The sequence below is a fragment of the Prionailurus bengalensis genome, chromosome E3 (genome assembly GCF_016509475.1).
Source record: "Prionailurus bengalensis isolate Pbe53 chromosome E3, Fcat_Pben_1.1_paternal_pri, whole genome shotgun sequence".
Lineage (NCBI taxonomy): Eukaryota > Metazoa > Chordata > Mammalia > Carnivora > Felidae > Prionailurus > Prionailurus bengalensis.
Window position 1 is genome coordinate 10,548,720 of NC_057357.1, and position 19,959 is coordinate 10,568,678.

Here is a 19,959-nt window from a genome sequence, read left to right on the forward strand (position 1 = left end):
TAAGGTTTTTAAACAGGAGAGTAACACGAACAGATCTCTGCCTTATGTAAACTGTTCTGGTATCACCACAAAACCTGGACAAATAAGAGGGGGAAAGATTGGAGGTAAGGAATTAAGAAGCCACTGGAGGAGCCCAGATGAGAGAGACAGGAGGGCCAAATGACAGCAGGGACCATGGAGAGTACACAGCAGATGACTGATTTTGTAAGACGTCTGGACACACAGATAATGTCTGGCAAATGAACATGGAAGTTGAGAGAGAGGAAGACTTTCAAGTTGACAGCAAAGTTGTAATCGTGATCAGGAAGGAAAACAACAGGTATGCGTAAGAAAGGTCAGGAGTTTCAGGATTTTTAGTGGTGGGTGGTTGCAGAAGTGATCGCAAATCAAGAAGTGGCCCAAGTGGAAGTAAAAGGCAAAAGGAGACATACTGCTAGGCAGGATCAAGAAGACACAGAACGTGTCTCACAGTGAAGATGAGAAATGTCAACATTAAGCTAAAGTGAAATCAGAGTCCTTTGAGGTATTACTGTAATACCTTAAATGATCAGCCTCCATACGCAAAAGATGAACTTACAGCTCCTTAGAATAATTCAGTTTGAATAACTAAAGCTTAATTATAAACCAGCCATTTCATCTGTTTTTAAAAGAAGAAATTCTCACCTGCCACGGGAGTTGCGCCTGGCAGTAGCAGGCTGGCAAGCGGGGCACTGCCACTCACCATCTGGCACCTCATAGAGGGCTGGCCTCAGACAAAACAGGTGGAAGGCTTTGTTACATTCATCACACAAGATCAGTTTGTCATCCTCACCTGCAAGGAGATAAACTTGTAGAGCACTGTCGGGAGCACAGCAATGGTTGGCAAGCTGTAACAAAGAGCCACTCACCCTCCATTAACGCCATAGGGGAGCCAACAGTCTAGCAAACTGTTATCCCTTTTTAGAAAAAAATGCAGTCATTTCTGAGAAGAAATGAAGCATAACTACACTACTCGTAATTTAACACTCAGGTCTTCTGACTTCTATCCTCAAATCCAACTCCATCTAGGAGAGGACAGTTAAAACATTTACAAAGTGGCAGCAAATACCAAGTCCTAGCAGGAAATGTCACTGCTCCTCTCCCACTAAGAAACAAACCCCCATGAAGTATTAACATTTCCTATCCATCCTCTTCCTCGATACCCATCTGATATCGTTCTCTTAAATCACTCGGTTTCAAAATATATGAAATCAACCTGATATGGTCACTTCCCTCTAGAACATTTATTCTAAAACAATGTTGAGAGCAACTGATGGGTTTTACACAGGATCTTTTCATCCTTGGGAAGGGAATTAAATCCTAACCTAGTTCACAAAATAACTTCAGCCACTGAGAAGGCACTTGAGGGCTATTAGTCATTAAGTTCCTTTTACACGGGTTCTGAAAGCTAAAAGCATTAAAGAGTCCCAAACGCCTTGCCCTGTAGGACTGTGACAGTTGGCCCAAACCTGAGTATTCTTCCCAATGCACAACTACTGCCCTCTGCTGGTAGAATATCTTACTTCATGGATGACTAAAAACTCAGATTTAAAATTGTAGGTTAATTTTGTTCCCTGTAGAAAATTTAAAGATTGGCAAGATAAACCGCTCTTATATTCAAAACTGAGGAACAAAGGGTTTTCTCTGATTTGCTGTCATGTTACTTCAAAGGGCAGCATTTTACAGATCTCTAGAAAAAGGCAAATTCTGTTCCATTACACTTGAAAGTTGTGCACAGAAATCTTCAGGGGGGGAAATATCTTTGGAATGGAAGCCCCAGTCCCTATTACACTCAGACACACAACACTGATTTAAATATACCTTTCTTTCGACAAACTTTGCATCTAGCATTTTCTGCTGACATATCCCACTTGATACAGGCATCAAGCATCCCAAGTAGAACATGCATTCTGGAAAAAGTCTGAGCTTCGCGGATTGCTGTCTTCCATTTCTCCAGAGCAGACGCAACCTAAACAGAGACCACATCAGGTCAGCGCTGCCACAGCGACCTCAAGGACATGACATGCAGACTGTTGGCGAAATGCTGCCGGAGAGCGTGAACTGACAGCATCAGGAACAGGTGGAGGGGTGAGAGAATGCTGGATACATTTAACTCCTAGGGCTTTTCCAGTCTCACCCGTTTAGTTTATAGAAGAAATCAAGGCTCTGAAGAGTGGGAAAAACTTACCAAAGGTTACATAAAGAATTAAGGCAGGGGATGGGGGGCGGGGGAGGGTGATCAGACACCTGTCTCTTCCAGTGAAATCCACTTAAAGACTGAGTGTCATTTAAAAGCACGAACACTTGTGTACACGCTAAGCGTGCAGTGACGTCATGTAGCTACCGCAACTCTGGTCAACAAGATGATCGGTTTCTGCGTTATGTGCCACAACCCCAGTTTACATGGCCTGGAAATTATAGTAAATGCTCTCCATGAAACATTCTACAACACTTAAAAAATATTTTAATTTTTTTTAAATGTTTATTCATTTTGGAGAGAGATAGTGTGAGCAGAGGAGGGTCAGAGAGGGAGACACAGAATCCGAAGCAGACTTCAGGTTCTGAGCTGTCAGCACAGAGCCCGATGCAGACCCAAACCCACAAACTGAGATCATGACCTGAGCCGAAGTCAGCCACTTAACCGACTGAGCCACCCAAGCGCCCCAACACTTAAAAATACTATGCACTGATCTGAAGTATTCCTCTTGACTTTATCACCAACTTGTAAGTGAAAATTTCAGAGGCCCAGTGCTCAGACTCACTTCTTCCCGGGAGTTACTCTCAGCATTAATAAGCACTGCCTCTTCCCATCTTCAGAAAATGCAAATTAATTCAGAATAAGCCAGGGAAAACACAGTTAGGAAGGGGGAGGAGGGGTTAAAACTCTCAACAACAGGGGAACCTGGGTGGATCGGTCAGTTAAGTGTCCAACTCTTGACTCGATTTCAGCTCAGGTCACGATCTAAGGTTCATGAGATTGAGCCTGCATTGGGCTCTGCGCTGACGGTGTGGAGCCTGCTTGGGATTCTTGCTCTCCCTCTCCTTCTGTCCCTCTCTCACTAGCACGCATGTGTGCCTTCTCTCAAAATAAATAAACTTAAAAAAAAATTCAATGATAAACACAACCCTCTCTCCTATAAAATATACATTCTAAGGAAAACCAGGAATGCCATTTTTGGATAATTCCTTTATTTGTATTACTGTTTCATTAATCAAAAGGTGTTTATATCTTCAAAACATTTCTTACCTCAATGATGAGGTAAGCATCTGCATAAACAAATGCCTCTAAAGGGATTATCATTCTCAGTCAGAAAACACAGCAGCGATGGACGAGGGAAAGCTTGGGAGCTACACCGGAAGCTGAGAGATTAGGTCATCCTACTGTCATCCACCTTGTGGGGATCGTATTGCTTAACTCGGCCAACCTGGCCGTAACTGAACTCAAATTCAAGGAGCGATGCCTACTGCTTTTACAACTTGGCTACCAGGCCTAGCTGACTAACAATACCACTGCTGCACATCTCTGCTCTACCCTAGGCAGAGGTCTATTTTAAGTAATATAGTCTTTATCTTGTAGGAAAGGCTAGTTATCCTGGAAGCCCACAGGCTTTAAAATAGAGCTGCCAAGGGACAAAGACCGTTGAGCTACTTCTGAAGCTGTGGTGTGAGGTTTGAGAGTGGGGAACAAAGGCTGCCCTTTCTCTTTCTTATGGAAACAGAGAACCACAGAGAGCCCTGTGTGTATCAATTCATGAATAACAAGAATACGTAATATAAATACAACAAAAAGTCTATTTAAGGGGCAGCTAAAATTCTAGTAGAATCTGGCTCATTCCTTACTCCAACCTCCACTGCAGATAATTTCAACATCTGCCTTCAAAATACAGTACAATTTCCTTCCTTCCCTCCTCAGAGCTCCTCAGTAAAATGTGAAGTCCACAATCGCAGCTTGCCTCGCTGGGCTGGGCTGTTCCCATGATGCCAGGGAGAAGCTGACCTATGGTACACAGATTCTTGTAGCATGGTAACAACCCACATGCCTTCAATGGAATACAAATTTAAGAATTTTAGGTTCAGGGGCACCTGGGTGGCCCAGTCGGTTAAGCATCTGACTTTGGCTCATGTCATGATCGTGCAGTTCTTGAGTTTGAGCCCCGCGTCATACTTGGTGCTGACAGCTCAGAGCCTGAAGCCTGCTTCAGATTCTGTCTTCCTCGCTCTCTGCCCCTTCCCTGCTCATGTTCGGTCTCTCACTCAAAAATAAGTAAACATTAAAAAAAAAAAAAAAGATTCAGTCCTTAAAGAGTGCCCTAACAGACAGAAATGGCTCAAATGGGCTTTGCTGTCCTCTAGTGGACAGATGCACGAGAGCATTCAAGAGTCCTATTAGCATACAGTACTTTTTTTTTTTTTTAAACTATTTCCTATGAATTACAAGATTTGAGTGCTCAATAGCACATCTGGCCTCGTTAAAATAAAAAAAATTTTTTTGGAAGATCCTAGAAATAGGCTCACTTAACTTCATTTTAATACAGACTTGAGACATAATTTATGTTAACAAGTTCACCTGTAAAGAAACAATGGTTTTTCATGTATTTGCAGAGCTGTACAACTAGCGGCATAATCTTAATTCTAGAACATTTGCAGCACCCCCGAAAGAACCCCTGCACCCACTAGTAGCCACTCCACATCCTCCACCCTAACCCACCACTTCCCCAGACCTAGGCAACCACTAATTCACTTTTGGTCTAGAGATTCTCTTATTCTGGATATTCTGTATACCTTTGTGTGGCCTTTTGTGACTGACTTCTTTTACTGAGCATAATTTTTCTAGGTCCATCCACATCGTAGCATATAACAATACCTCATTCCATTTTAACTGCTGAATAATAACCACTGAATGGATAATTCACATTTTGTCTATCCATTCATCAGTTGAGGGACATCTGGGGTATTTCCATTTTTGGGCTATTATAAATAATACTGCTATGAACATATGTGCACATTTGTATAATCTTCATTTACTATTTTTGCCCGAAGTCTCAGCAATTTGGGGCCAGGTCTCCTTCACATTTCTAGATCCCCAATCCCAGTGCTCTTGACATCATAGATACTGGATAATCACTAGCATCCTGTTAAACCCACTGAGTTATCCACTGAGACCAGCCTACATTCCAACCAGCCTCTAATTTTGAGGGCAAAACATTAGACATTCAAGATTTGAAAGACCATCCTGTTCTCCTGTCACTGTAAAAACTTCCAAACAGTCCAGCACATTAAAACAAAAACCCCACACCATATTCAAGACACTGGGTTTTTTGTTGTGCTTTTAAAGACACTGTTTTCAAAACAGATATACAGTGGCAACAAAGTTTTGACATTCGACACTGGTGGTATCCAGTAAATCCTCTAGGTCTTACAATGCTGCTGGAGGCTAAACACATTATTCTGATGGAAAATTCAAATCTCTAGCATGTTTAAATAAAATTGGTCCCTAGGTAGAAGTGGATGTAACAGAATCAAGGGGAAGCCAGCTTACCTGCAAAGTTCCCATTAATCCTTTCACTAACAGTAAAAAGGCAATATCCTATCTTGGCTAGGATATGACAAGGCTTTCAACCATATTCTTCCACAAAAGAACATTTAAAATGGAAAAACAGATAATCAAGTTTAGGGACAAGTGCATCCAAAGTAAATAGCCTAAAAGAACTCAGGATTTTGCCAACTTATACAACGGCTTTCCCACTTAATGCAAAAAAAAAAAATAATAAATAAACGTTAAATATCTGAAATCATCAACTATTACAAAAAGGGATTCGAGAAACCATCTACTTTTATAAGTAAGGAAACTGAAGCCCATTTTAAAGACTGGTATTAGTTCAAGCAACCACCTAGTGCCAGCTGAAAAACCCTAGCCTGTGCTAAGTGGAAACCTTCAAAGCAAAGGGCAGTGGAAAATTTCAGAGCTGGGGCAAAGCTGACCTTTGGTCGGGAACTGCAGGCAGGGCATAATGCCATTTTAATGGAGAACATTGTTGAACTACTTAGTAGGCAACCTAATTGATTTTCCAAGAAACTCTTCCATGCTTTCCATTTGTGTACCATGTGTCTGGGCCCCAAGGTTAAACCAGCAAAACGCTCATATTTTCCTCCCCGATCAAGTTAAGAATGAAGTCTCATATGACAAGCTAAAAAGAGGTTACTTTGCTATGGGGAGGAATATTAAAAAAGAACTTTTGACAAGAATTCTATAGCTACTGCTGCGCAATGAGAAACTGTTACTGGCAAAGAAATGTCAAGGGAACATCACATCAAGAAAGAGACTCTTCCAGGGGCGCCTGGGTGGCGCAGTCGGTTAAGCGTCCGACTTCAGCCAGGTCACGATCTCGCGGTCCGTGAGTTCGAGCCCCGCGTCGGGCTCTGGGCTGATGGCTCAGAGCCTGGAGCCTGTTTCCGATTCTGTGTCTCCCTCTCTCTCTGCCCCTCCCCCGTTCATGCTCTGTCTCTCTCTGTCCCAAAAGTAAATAAACATTGAAAAAAAAAAATTTAAAAAAAAAAAAAGAAAGAGACTCTTCTGGATACAGTTAAAAATAAAGCCCATGCAGTACTCAGCAAGGCTAAAACTGAGGCCTAATGAGAAAAGACTTAGCAAAGGAGACTATTAACCATCTAACATCTTAGACTTCATCTAGAAGCTTACCTGAATGCCGTGCCACCATCAAAAAAGAACACAGAGAAGTGGGAACTAAATCCCAGGAAGATACCAACATGTGTGGAGTGTTTGAATCTAAGTCATGAATTAACAGTTAAACCTTTATTGGGGTGCCTGGGTGGCTCAGTCTGTTAAGCATCCGACTGCGGCTCAAGTCAAGATCTCACAGTTCATGGGTTTGAGCCCCGTGTCGGGCACTGTGCTGACAGCTTGGAGCCTGGAGCCTGCTTCAGATTCTGTGTCTCCCTCCCTCTCTGCCCCTCCCCACTCGCGGTCTGTCTCTCTCTCTCTCTCTCTCTCTCTCAAAAATAAATAAAAACATTAAAAAAAAATAGTTAAACCTTTATCGGACTGAATCTTAGCTCTCAGCTCTGCTTACCTCCTTCCCAAAAGCATCCTTTTATCATGCTTCACCCTTGGCCTGAGGAAGAAACGGAGGGTAACTTGACAACAGTGTACAAATACCTGAGGAGCTTTAGAGAATAAACTCATTCTGTGTTCTGTATCAATTTGGAGGGAAAACAAGGACCGGCTGGCCCGTGAGGAGAAAGCCAATGTCAGCTCAATCTAACGAAGCCTATGTGCCCTTCCACGACTGGATTAACTCCTACTTATTCTTCAAAACCCAGCTGACATGGCCTCTCCTCCGGCCCCGCTTTGCCCTAGGTACCTCTCACAGGCAGGCTGGCTCCTGCACTTTCTCATCAGCGCTCGGATGCCACCAAGACCATCCTTCCCATGCCAGCGGGACTTCTTGAGGGCAAGGACTTCTGGCTTCTACTCATCACCATGACCTCCAGACTTCCCACACGACTGGCACAAGGCAAGTCTTTACCAGATGTTTGTGAACAGAAGGAAATGAGGGAGTGGAGAAAAATCAAAAACAGGGAAAAGTGTTCTTCTATGGGATAATGCCTGGGACCACTCCCTTCATGTAGTGTTTTCAAATTCTTTTCTTCCTAAGTAATCTTAAGCAGAAATCTAATAGACAAAACAAAAAAATGGAGCTAATTATTCTAATAAAGAAAAACCAGAGACATTTCATCAGTAAGGAATTAAGATACTGAGAAAACAGTGTCATGTGGATCTATATGGACTGAAAGCAGACAGACAGAGATTATGCTGAGGAGTGAAAAATCGCAGAACATTATGCAGATGACTCCATTCTGTACAACTGCCATAAAACTATCTTCATATGTATACAGAAAACACACCAAAGTACTAAAGACTGATATCCTTGGGGAGCAACACCAGGACAGGAGTGGTTTCATGTTTTACGGTACCTCTCACACTGGATTTACTTACAATGAGCATGTTACTTTTAAAACTTAAAAACCAAAAAAACTGGATATCCACATGCAAAAAACTGAGGTAGACCCTTACTCTACAAAAATTAACTCAATATGAATAAAAAATTCATTTAATTATTAATTTTTTTGAGAGAGAGAGAGAGCACGCGCGCACACACACCCGTGTGCACAAGCTAGGGGGGGCAGAGAGAGGGGGAGAGACTCCACGCTGTCAGCACAGAGCCCAACGCGGGGCTCGAACCCATGAACCACGATATCATGACCTGAGCCGAAATCAAGAGTCAGGTGCTTAACTGACTGAGCCCCCCCAGGTGCCCCTGGATCAAAGATTTAAGTGTAAGAGCTCAAACTCTAAAACCTGTAGAAGACAGAGGGGAAGGACATTGGATTTGTTGACACTGGATTTGGCAATATTTCCTGGATGTGACACTAAAAGCAGAAGCAGCAAAAGAAACAACAGGTAAGGTGAATTTTGTCAAACTTTAAAACTTTTACACATCAATGGACATCACCAAGCGAAGTAAAAGGCAGCGCACAGGATGCGAGAATATATTAGCAAATCACACATGTGATAAAAGGATTAATACCCAGAACGTATAAAGAACCTACATAACTCAACAGTGAAAAATATACAACCCAATTAAAAAGCAGCCAAAGGACTCAAAGCAACATTTCCCCCAAGAAGACAGACAAAAGGCCAACAAAAACATTGCTCAACATCACTAATCATTAGGGGAATGCAAATCAAAACCACAAGACATCACTTCACACCCATCAAGATGACTGCAACCAAAGAAACAGAAAATACCAAGTGTTGGCAAGAATGAGGAGAAATCAGAGCCCTTGTGCACTGCTGATGGGCATGTAAAATGGTGCAGCTTCTATGGAAAACATGACCGTTCTTGAAAAAATTAACCAGAATTACTATAATGATGCAGCAATTCTACTTCTAGGTATACAGCCAAAAGAACTGAAAGTAAGAGCTAGAAGAGATAGCTGTACACTGGTGTTTAAAGCAGCATTCCTGGATGTGAGGGCCACCGGCTGCAATATCTGTCATGCCAGTTCTCCAGGATGGATCTGGCACATGTGGTGGGCTAGCTGAGTGTATCCTTCCTCTCTCACTGTACAGCCCTCCTGAACCTTCCCCCATAGAGCAGGACCATTCTTCAGTCAAGGGTATACAGTGGCACTCCCCTGCTAGAGGCTCCCAGCAAGCTCTCAAGGCCCACGGCAGCATCACCCACTAGAGCCGAAAGGTGGAAGTTACCCAAGTGTGCATGGACGGATGACTATGGAATGTGGTATATACACAGAATGGACTATTACTCAGTCTTAAAAGGGAAATCTGGCACGTAATATAACACAGATGAGCTTTGAAGACGTTATGCTAAGTTAAATAAACCAGTCGCAGAAGGACAAATAGCATGATTCCACTTCTATGTAACGGTGCTCAGACTAGTTGAATTCAGACACAGAAAGAAAGTGGTGGTTGCCAGGGATCGAGGGGAGAGTGAAATGGGTAGTTCAGTCTTTAAGGGGCAGAGTGTCAGCTTGCAAAGGTAAAAAGGTTCTGGAGATGGACAGGGGAGATGGCTACATAATACTGTAGGTACTCGACACACAACTGACAAAGAGCATAGAAATGGCTAAAATGACTAAGTGCTCATTACGAGTATGCTACCATTTTTGAAAACTTAAAAACTGCTACCACCTTTTAAAAAGAAATCAGCTCTGGCAAAAGGGGCTGGGGACACTCTGAGCCATTATCCAGCTCTGCTCCACAGAAGAATCTGAAAACCACAAAATTTAGTGAAAGTGATAAAAATGGACCACTGGTGCAGGAACAGTGCTTACAGAAGGTAAAATCACAGGGTGAGACCATTTTAAAACCAGACCGCACTCTTCCACAGTCATGAAACTGCATCTTCATGAACAAAATACCTTTGCTTCCTCTGCCATTTTCTTCTCTTCATCCACCTCTTCTGTCTTTGCTGAATCTTCGCTTTGGAGTTTTCTTCTCTTTTGTTTGGGAGCCATGAAGCCTTGGAGAAACTTCTTTATGACACTGGCTTGTAGGGCAATCACACACTCACCAAAATCCTTCAGTTTCTCTAATGAGATCACCTACAGGAAATGATGGAAACACCAGAATGAATGAAAGGCCAAGATGGAAACACCAGAATGAATGAAAGGCCAAGATGCGAGGAGACTATCCTCAACTAAATTAAAATCAACCTGGGCCCCAAATGGGTCACATAGCATGAATTTACCTCGGTGCCTCAGTTCAGTGCGTGGTTTATACATTGAAAAGCAACTTATTACTTTCCCTGGCAATGGGACCCACGGGATGCTGAAACTTGCTCCACTCAAGAAGTCATTCATTCACTCAGCAATTGAGTACCTACTATGTACAAACTGCAGTCTCAAGGCAGAGAGAAAATGAGAAGGAAAATAAACATTACCTGACCCACCGGCTTACAAACTATGTAAGCCAGGTAAATATGCTTTCCATACTTTTTCACCTAAGCCTCTCATTTATGTCCTGGATAAGGAAATCATTTTGATTCAAAGCATGCGCTTAAGTGAACACTACCTTCTCAGTCACACAAAACATGTCAATTAGAGACAGCATTTTAGAACAACAAAGAAATAAAGATGAATGATGGCAACCCGATGTTAGCAAGGTGTGAGCCTGGGTCTGGCACAAAGCAGGCAATGGATAAATATTTGCTAAATAAACAAAAAAGTATATGCTGATTTTGAAACTGGCAAAATCCTTTAGGGTTGAAGAATTCTTTAAAAACATCATTAAGAACAACAAAGATGTTTAAATCCTTTTTCTCAGGAAATGTGCCACGCATTCATAACCAAATTACAGAGAAAAGGCTGGGGGTGCCTGGCTGGCTCAGTCAGTGGAGCAAAAGACTCTGGATTTTAGGATGGGGAGTGTGAGCTCCACACTGGGCATGGAGATTACTTTAATTAATAAATAAATAAATAAATAAATAAATAAACAAACAAACAAACAAATAAATAAAAGGAGAGAAAGCTGCATATATGTTTTACTAATTCTAATAGTAAAGACACAGAAATATGGAAGTCTGGCTGTAAGACATCTACCCTATCAACTCCTACCGTTATTATGTACCCCAAAGTAATATAAAGACGGAGAACAATGGAATGTATTTGTAAATTAGGAAAAATGGGGAGAAAAGATGAAACTGCTCATAAAAAAATCACACAACTAATACATGTTTAATGCATACGTATAATTTGAAAAGACCCACAAATGTTATTACCTTTGGAGTTATATGGACTTTATCATTTCAAATCAGTAAAAAGCACTTTACAACAACTGGTGGATAGTATTTTCCAATCTTCTCTCAGGCTGTGGTATACTAAACCTACCTCACGTGAACATGGGGTCTCCTGAACTGGTTCATCCACAGCACGTGACAGTCTTTTGGAGCAGTAAATGACAAGACCGTAAATGGGCCTTGAAATGTATCCATTCACCAGCACCAGTGCTACCCAACATTAAGCAAACCCTTCTGAGCCAATCAGTGACAAGGATGGACAAATGGGAATACACAAACATGTTTCAGACCTTAAAGCATAGGCACCAATTACATGGGAATGTTAAATAACAGATACGTTAAGCAATGTTCCAGAACTGTGACTCCAAAACCAGTTTTCTATTCAACTTAATAGAAAAGAGATTTTTGGAGAGCTTGGCTCAGTTGGTGGAGTGTCTGACTCTTGATCTCGGGGTTGTGGATTCAAGCCCCACAATGGGTGTAGAGATTAAAAATAACATCTTAAAAAAAAAAATAGAAAAACTCTTTTTGAACAAAGGATCTAAGTGTATGATGAGATTTTCCAGATATCAAAGGAAAAATACCACATGTACACAGAGAATTTTTGGTTCCACAGGTCTTTCAGGACAAACCCACATGTGATTTCCGGGGTCATCTGGGGAAGTCAAGAGCATCAGGGCACAATTCCGAATTGAGTTTACATAAGTAACAGATTTCATTGGGTGTTTATGTTCTTACCCGAGCTTCAAATTCTGATGTTTCTTCCACATAACCAAGTCCCCCCTTTTGTAACCTTGTTGCAACTTCAATGAGATCACTACGAAGAAAGTTTAAAAGCTCCTGGTTGCCATCACAGGATTTTAGACCCAAATTTGGCTTCCGGGCCAGATGAATAGAATGAATAATGTCCTGGTACCTAGAAAAGTTGGGGTAGAGGGAAGGGGAAATAAAGGAACATTTCAAAACCGTCTATAAATTTCAACGACTTGAATGGCAGGTCTCATTTCTAGAAGACTTACTCAGACTGTTTTTATCTCTCCTGGGTGTTTCTTCAGACCCACGGTTTCTTGCACAAATTCTCAAATTTTTCTTATTCATTTTAAAAACACCCTTCTTTTATTCTGTATTTGATAATCCCAGTATCTGAAGTGGACTGCTTTACCTGGCTCTCATTCACATTTCCTGGTCTGGGTTTTGTTTTGACCTTTTTACCTTGAGTTTCTTGGATTTCTACCTGTGGAAATTCTTTGAGGCCTGGTTTGAAGCTTACTTCTCCACAAAGAATGTGCTTATGCACATGCAGCTCATGTCAGCTGCCAGGAATTGCTACCAACCTGAGATAACTTTAAATCACCTGCCTGGAATTCCTTACAACATAGAAAAAAACATGAAACTGAGCACAGACCCTATAGAAGGACCTTCAAGTTCACTCTCACACTACAGATTAACCTGCTGAAGTCCCAGCAGCAGACTCTCTTCTCTGTTGGCTTCTTACAACAAAATGAAAACTAAAGCTCAAGGTCATCTCCGTTGAGTTAGACTAAGTTTCCATTTCGTTCATTCCAAGCACTTTTCATATTATTTTCCTCTGAATACAACCTTCACTGTATCCCATGGGTTTTCTTACAAAGGATTTCCCTTTCCTTGCTTTCTAGAATTCCCTTTTATTTTCTTCTTTGATACGTTATCTAGGAATACATTTAGCTTTCAGTTAAGATCCTTTGGTTATCTTTAAAGAATTTATTTCTAACTTTATCATAATCTGATCAGAGAATGTATCCTGAAATTACTTTTTAAAAAAAATTTTTTAATGTTTATTTTTGAGACAGGGAGAGGGAGAGGGAGAGACAGAACATGAACGGGTAGGGGCACAGAGAGACGGAGACACAGAATCTGAAGCAGCCTCCAGGCTCTGAGCTGTGAGCACAGTGCCCGATGCCGGGCTTGAACTCACAAACTGTGAGATCATGACCTGAGCCAAAGTCAGACGCTTAACCAACTGAGCCACCCAGGCACCCCTTACATCTGTTGAAATTGCTTTTGTGGCTGAGTATATGATTATCTTTTATAAATGTTGATGGATATAACAAAAAACTTCACTTCTCTGTTTCCAGTTGGCCTGGTATCTGTCATTTTGTTTTTAAATTCCTTTTTTATTGAGATAATTGAGTGCACACTCTATATCCTCCATCACTTATTTTCTTGAAAAGAGCATATACATTTTTGTTTTATAAATTTGAACCTCAAATGGTTTGTGATACATTATCCTATCCTTATCCCCTTGGCCACCCAAAGGAAATTCAAATAACCACCAACAAGAGAACAGACAAATTAGATTCACAAAGATTACACAAATTCACAGAATCATATATAGAAAGGAAAATGATGGGAGTTCAGTTATAAAAATCACAGATGGAACCTGAAACTAGTATACTGTATATCAACTATACTTCACTTAAACACAATGATTTTTTAGTATAAGAATGCTAACTAAAAAACATTACATCTCAAAGACCACATATGCTTGATAGCCTTTAAAAAGTTCAAAATCAGCAAAACAAGATGTGAGATTTTTTTAATGCTCAACAAAAGAAAAAAGTTTAAGTTTTGTTTTTAATTCCAACTATCAAAAATACTTTACCCAAACAGAAGGAAAGTCACAGAACTATATTCCTTTGTGATTCTATGTATTGACATTTTTCCTTGTCTTTCTTAATTTGCCTGATCATATCTATATTAAAACACCATGATTCAGAATGCAATTTTAATTAATCTCCACATTAAGTAGGAGACTAAAACTAGTATACTGTACCCACCATCACTCACAAAAGTCTGGAGAACTTGCAACGTACTGAATGGTATTTTCCTTCTCTCTTCAACCAAACCTAAATTAAACCATGAAAGCGTGCACTTGATACTAAAGGCAGCCTTAAGCCAAAACTTTGCCCTGTCTTTGACAGGAACAACGGCTAGAGCAGGACGGACACTAGCAAATCTCAGATGTAGACAGTTTTTGTTTTGAGGGGCTTTTTAAGACAGAATTCACATTAACATTAAACTCGCCATTGTAAAGCATACACTTCAGTGGCTTTTATGTTGTGGAACCATCAAAACTACCTAATTCCAAGACCTCCATCACCTCATGAAGAAATCCCACATCTGTGAGCAGTCACTCCCAATTCTCCCCGTCCCCCACCCACTGGAAAGCACCTGTATATTTTCTGTCTCTATGGAGTTGTCTATTCTGAAAGTCTTACACAAACGGAATCCTAAAACATATGTCTGTTTACCTGGCTTCTTTGACTCCACCGTTTCAGCCACGTTGTAGCATATACCAGTACTTTCTTTTGTCGCTCAATTTACGGCGATGCTACATTTTGTTCATCCGTCAGCTGAAGGACATTTAGGTTGTTTGCATTTTTTGGCTATTTTCAATATTGACAGAATACTTCCGAATGCCAACTGATGTGGCACTGACCTTGCAAAGATGCCTAACCACAATGAGGACCTCAGCTCGCTGCACGGCACACACTAATCAACAAATAACCCTGCCACCCTGTACATACGTTAAAGCTTAAAAGCAGACTTTTCCAAATAAGCAGGAGTCAAGAAAATACCAAGCAACAATGACATTAAAGGGTTACAGACACTTTTAAAAAATGTATTTTGGGGCGCCTGGGTGGCTCGGTCGGTTAAGCGTCCGACTTCGGCTCAGGTCATGATCTCACGGTCCGTGAGTTCAGGCCCCGCATCGGGCTCTGTGCTGACAGCTCAGAGCCCGGAGCCTGCTTCAGATTCTGTGTCTCCCTCTCTCTCTGCCCCTCCCCTGTTCATGCTCTGTCTCTCTCTGTCTCAAAAATAAGTAAACATTAAAAAAAAAATTAAAAAAAAAAAAGTATTTTAACAGCTTTTATGAATAAACAAAGATCCCCTAAGATATTTAAATGCTGAAGAGAAGCTGTGAGGAACAAGATGAAAGTCCTTACCTCTTCTCCAGTCTCTCTTTAAGTTGACTTTCTCTTATTCCCTGAGGGTGAAGGCAGTTTAGCAACTCATCCAGTTCCTTCTGACTATCACATAAAAACCTGCAAGGAGCAAAACAGACCTAGTGACTCTGAAAAACAATCAAATACTAAGAAAGAGATCTACAGAGATCTAGGGTTGTTGGTGGGAGTTGGGAGAGAATTCCAAACTTGCTTACAAGTAGAATAATTTACTATTTCCATGAAGTGTAATGTTAAGTTTACCCTAGAATATTGAAGCCAATGTTTCCTACTAAAATAGACAAATTTTATAAAGTTAATAAGCACAGTTGTCACACACCTTCAAAAGAGTAAACTTATATACAAAACTAAAAGATACAAGGTCATTAAACCAAAAGGTGGATCAGAGGTGGAACAGTTAATGCAATCACAAAGTGAAAGGGACCCTCTCAAAACCTAGCTCCCTGCCTGAAAGAGAACTGACACAAAAGATTATTACTATGTATACAATATTTTATTCTTTAATTAATAAAGATGAGGGGCGCCTGGGTGGCGCAGTCGGTTAAGCGTCCGACTTCAGCCAGGTCACGATCTCGCGGTCCGGGAGTTCGAGCCCTGCATCGGGCTCTGGGCTGATGGCTCAGAGCCTGGAGCCTGCTTCCGATTCTGCGTCTGCCTCTCTCTCTGCCCCTCGCCCGTTCATGCTCTGTATCTCTCTGTCCCAAAAATAAATAAACGTTGAAAAAAAAAAAAATTAAAAAAAAAAAATTAATAAAGATGAAAATCCTAAATCTATTCCCAGAATTAAAAGCACTGCCAACGTAACATAAGATCTATTATAGAACATACACAGTTACTTTATAAGGGGGAAATAAAATTCCAAAGCTTAGAAAAAATATATTATCAAAAAAAAAAAAAGTGTGCTTTTAAAGCAATGAGTTTACATATTCAAGAAATCAAAGTCATACAAAATGATCTTAATAATCACTGGTATCACTATATTAAATATTTTCCTTCTTTTTCTTAATTTATTATCTTGGGAGAGAGTGTGAACATGTGCACACAGGCGTGTGATCAGGGAAGGAGCAGAGAAGGAGGGAGAGAGAATCCCAAGCAGGCTCCACGCTGTCAGTGCGGAGCCTGACGCAGGGCCTGATCTCACCAATCGAACTGTGAGATCATGATCTGAGCCAAAATCAAGTCAGAAGCTCAACCGACTGAGCCACCTAGGTGTCCCTAAAATATTTTAACGTGAAAAAAGAAAAAAATAGAGCAACCAGATAAATGCTCACATTACCATAGATTCTGTCCTTGTTTGGGTATGGTGGTCTCCACAGCAACTTCTGCTGATGGGCCAGGTTGTACGTTCATGCTTACGTTTTTGCCTAGGTTTGCTTTCTTACCTAAAAAAAATTAAAACATTTGGTTGAATATAATAAATCCCCAATTCCTACTTTCAAACCTCAGTGGGACACAGTGCCAAAGCCAACAACTAATAACACAGATGCTGCATATTGAATATAGCCAATGTACAGCAGGTGCTAGTTTCTCTTAAACATCTTATGTACAGCACATCATCTGAGATAATTGCTCTCTATGCAGCTGAACAGCTGCACAGTCCAAGGTTCAGAGTGTGGCAACTCAGAATGGAATGGGAGCACTGAATAACTATCAAACAATTTACTTCTTGTACATCTGTTGTGAAGTAGAGACAACTGAAACATATAAAACCATAAACTTACCCCTGGAGGCTTCAAATGTCAAACATGATTAACTTTTTTGTAAACCAGCTCCTATCTACCATTAGGACATGAATACAGACAGATCTTAAGCCAATGTGAAGCCTGTACTAATACTCTCATGGCTCCTGTCCCTTGCTCCCATTCTGCCCTCTTTACCCTGAGGGCACCTTCCCTGCAATAGAACACATGACCCTGTAGTCTTGAGTCAAGTGACTCTGAAGTGACCGTGCCATGCCTGAATGAGGGAGCATGAAGCAACAACGTACGCCAGGATGCGCTGGAAGTGAAGGGACTGATGTCCATCCTCTTTTGAGACCTAGAACTATGGAAACCTGATTTCTAAAGACAGCCATTAAGCTTTTGAACATCATAAAATCAGCCTCTCCTCCTGCTGGAAACTCTCCCCCAGATCTGAAGATCCGGACTTCACATTTACTGCTCTCAAATACAACTGCCCTCATGTGGGTATTTACAAAGTTTACTAAAACTAGATCTTTCTACTAAGTACTACAATCTAACACTTAATACAATGCGCAATATGAAAATACCTGTGAAACTTTGAGCTATATATTAATTTCTTTAACAATTTTGAATTTTAAGTTTGGGTTAAGAGTTTCTCTAAAATGAAGGAAAACTGCATTTTACAAAAATCTCTCCAAGAAATATAATGATCTAATATTTGAGAAGTAATTTGCATTAGGTCGTAGAAAGTAGAGCTAGAAGGAAGCTTGCAGATCATTTAACCCAGGGGTTCTCAATTGGGAGCCACGCTGCCTCCCAGGAGCCATGTGGCAATGTCTAGGGACATATTTGGCTGTCACTATTGCATCTAGTCCACTGAGGCCAGGGATGCTGCTAAATATCCTACAATACACAGGAATGACCCCCAACTACAAAGAATTATCTCACCCAAAATGTCAGTAAGGTTGAGAAATCCTGACTTAACCTCACCATTTGGTTTTTTTCATTAAAAATTTTTTCTTTTAATTTCTTGAAATATTATACATATTATATATGTAAATGTTGTTATATATAATATATATTCAATATATACCTCAAGAAAAAAAGTGCCCCTCTGTATTTATTTTACAAACTGAATAAACCCGTGTAACTAGAACCCAGATCAAGAAAAAGAACATCAGTATCCCTTTATGACCCTTTCTCCGTCACTTATTTTTTTAGTTATTTGCTGTTTTCCTCACTAGAATTTTAGTTAAATGACATTCAGGACCTTATCTGTCGTGTTTGCTATCTTGTAGCAAAACATGAAAAATTGGTTGGCACACACAAGATGCTCTATAAATACTGAATAAGTAAGTTTTGGAAGATGTGTAACTGCCTTCTTAGCCCCTTCACCTCAATTCCAGCCATTAAGGTACCTACAAAGAGACTTTTAAGGAACAAAGTTTGAAGACTACTTGTATAAAATCTAATACCCAAATATCCTAATATTCAAGCTCTTTTCACACTATACCTGGAACAAAATTGGTAATCAAATGTTAGTTTCCTTCCTTCTCCCGTGCATTTCACATTCTCCCATCCCACTCAAATACATCTACCTAAGAAGACAATAAAGAATTCTTTCAAATGCAAAAAGTGACAGAGAAAAGACAGTCCTTATTAATGACCCTACTCAAGCAGGGTAAAAGAACTGGTAGATATATACATACTTCGGGGACAGTAATCCTCATCAGGAGAGTCTGCACGGTCTTTGCGGTGATTGAATCGGTAGTCGATGCTGTCATGTACCCAGCCTTTTTCAATGAACAATCCTGGAACTTCATCTGAGAAGAGCCAGTATCTATAAATCACAACCATATATTAGTAAGACAATGACAGATTATGAGCATGACTGTTAGTAGAGATGATCACACAATATCACTGAAAATTCAGATAGATACAAATGATAAAGTAAGGCACAGAATACCAACATTTTTGAAATTTGAGATTCAAAGCTGTAATTTTTATAACTTCTAATATTTCTGTTTAGGTTCCACACAATGTACACATGCAAAATGTATCGCTATTTTTAATAAACTCTATTTGAATTACATTTCGCAAATCACAATAATTTAAGTTTCATATTTGTAGTATCTTCAAGAACAGGGTCATGTCTTAACTTTGTAACTAGCATGTGGCACAGAAAATATTCAATAAATGTGTGAAGAGCAATTGTTTCTGAAATCCATAAATAGGGAAGCCTGTCTATTCTTGGTACTTTAGGCAGTTTCATAACTAGGAACAATATAACAGCTCTAGAAGATAATAAAAATTAAGTTTAGTAACTTACCTGTTATGGTTTCGATCTGTACCAATAGGAGTCCTGCGCATGACCAGCTTTGCCTTGGCAATTCCTTCCTGGAAAGCCTTCTCAGCAGCTGCTTTGTGCTTTCGTATTCGTTCTTCTTCAGCTTCACGTTCTAGTTTCACTGTTACAGATAAAAGAATCAACTAGATTTTTTTCCCTAATAAATTCCATTCTTACAAATTAAGTAGAATACAGAGTAGAAAGTATAAAGTCGATTTTCTGTCAAACCTTATTAGTTTCCTTCTCCTGATTCTGATCTGTTATAAGAAATGATGTGCTATAAGGCTGGTTGCCCTATGTCCTTTGAATTCTGATGATACCGCAACCATCGACTCAATGCAAAATCTTTTCTCTTCAAAATGTAACTTCTTACTAATTTTAACAATCAAATTAGATTAATTCTATTAATAATTAAAAATGGAACATTAAAACAGTCCCTAAAGGGAATTAATTGATCCTCAAAATTATGAGAATGAATAAAACCAGAATAGTTATTTTGAAAACATATTTTGATACTGAGGAAGCTGATTATTATTCAGCTTATTAGCCTTGGTGACAAGCAAAAA

General features: G+C 40.2%; 1 protein-coding gene across 1 annotated transcript in view; it reads right to left on the bottom strand.

Annotated features, from left to right (window-relative positions):
- The window catches only part of BAZ1B (bromodomain adjacent to zinc finger domain 1B), a 73,046-nt gene that overhangs the window by 7,500 nt on the left and 45,587 nt on the right, over window positions 1-19,959 (bottom strand). Inside the window, 8 exon segments of the mRNA XM_043559848.1 lie at window positions 664-811; window positions 1,840-1,987; window positions 9,985-10,167; window positions 12,099-12,276; window positions 15,347-15,445; window positions 16,641-16,746; window positions 18,756-18,886; window positions 19,376-19,514. Of these exon segments, the coding sequence (XP_043415783.1) occupies window positions 664-811; window positions 1,840-1,987; window positions 9,985-10,167; window positions 12,099-12,276; window positions 15,347-15,445; window positions 16,641-16,746; window positions 18,756-18,886; window positions 19,376-19,514 (1,132 nt within the window).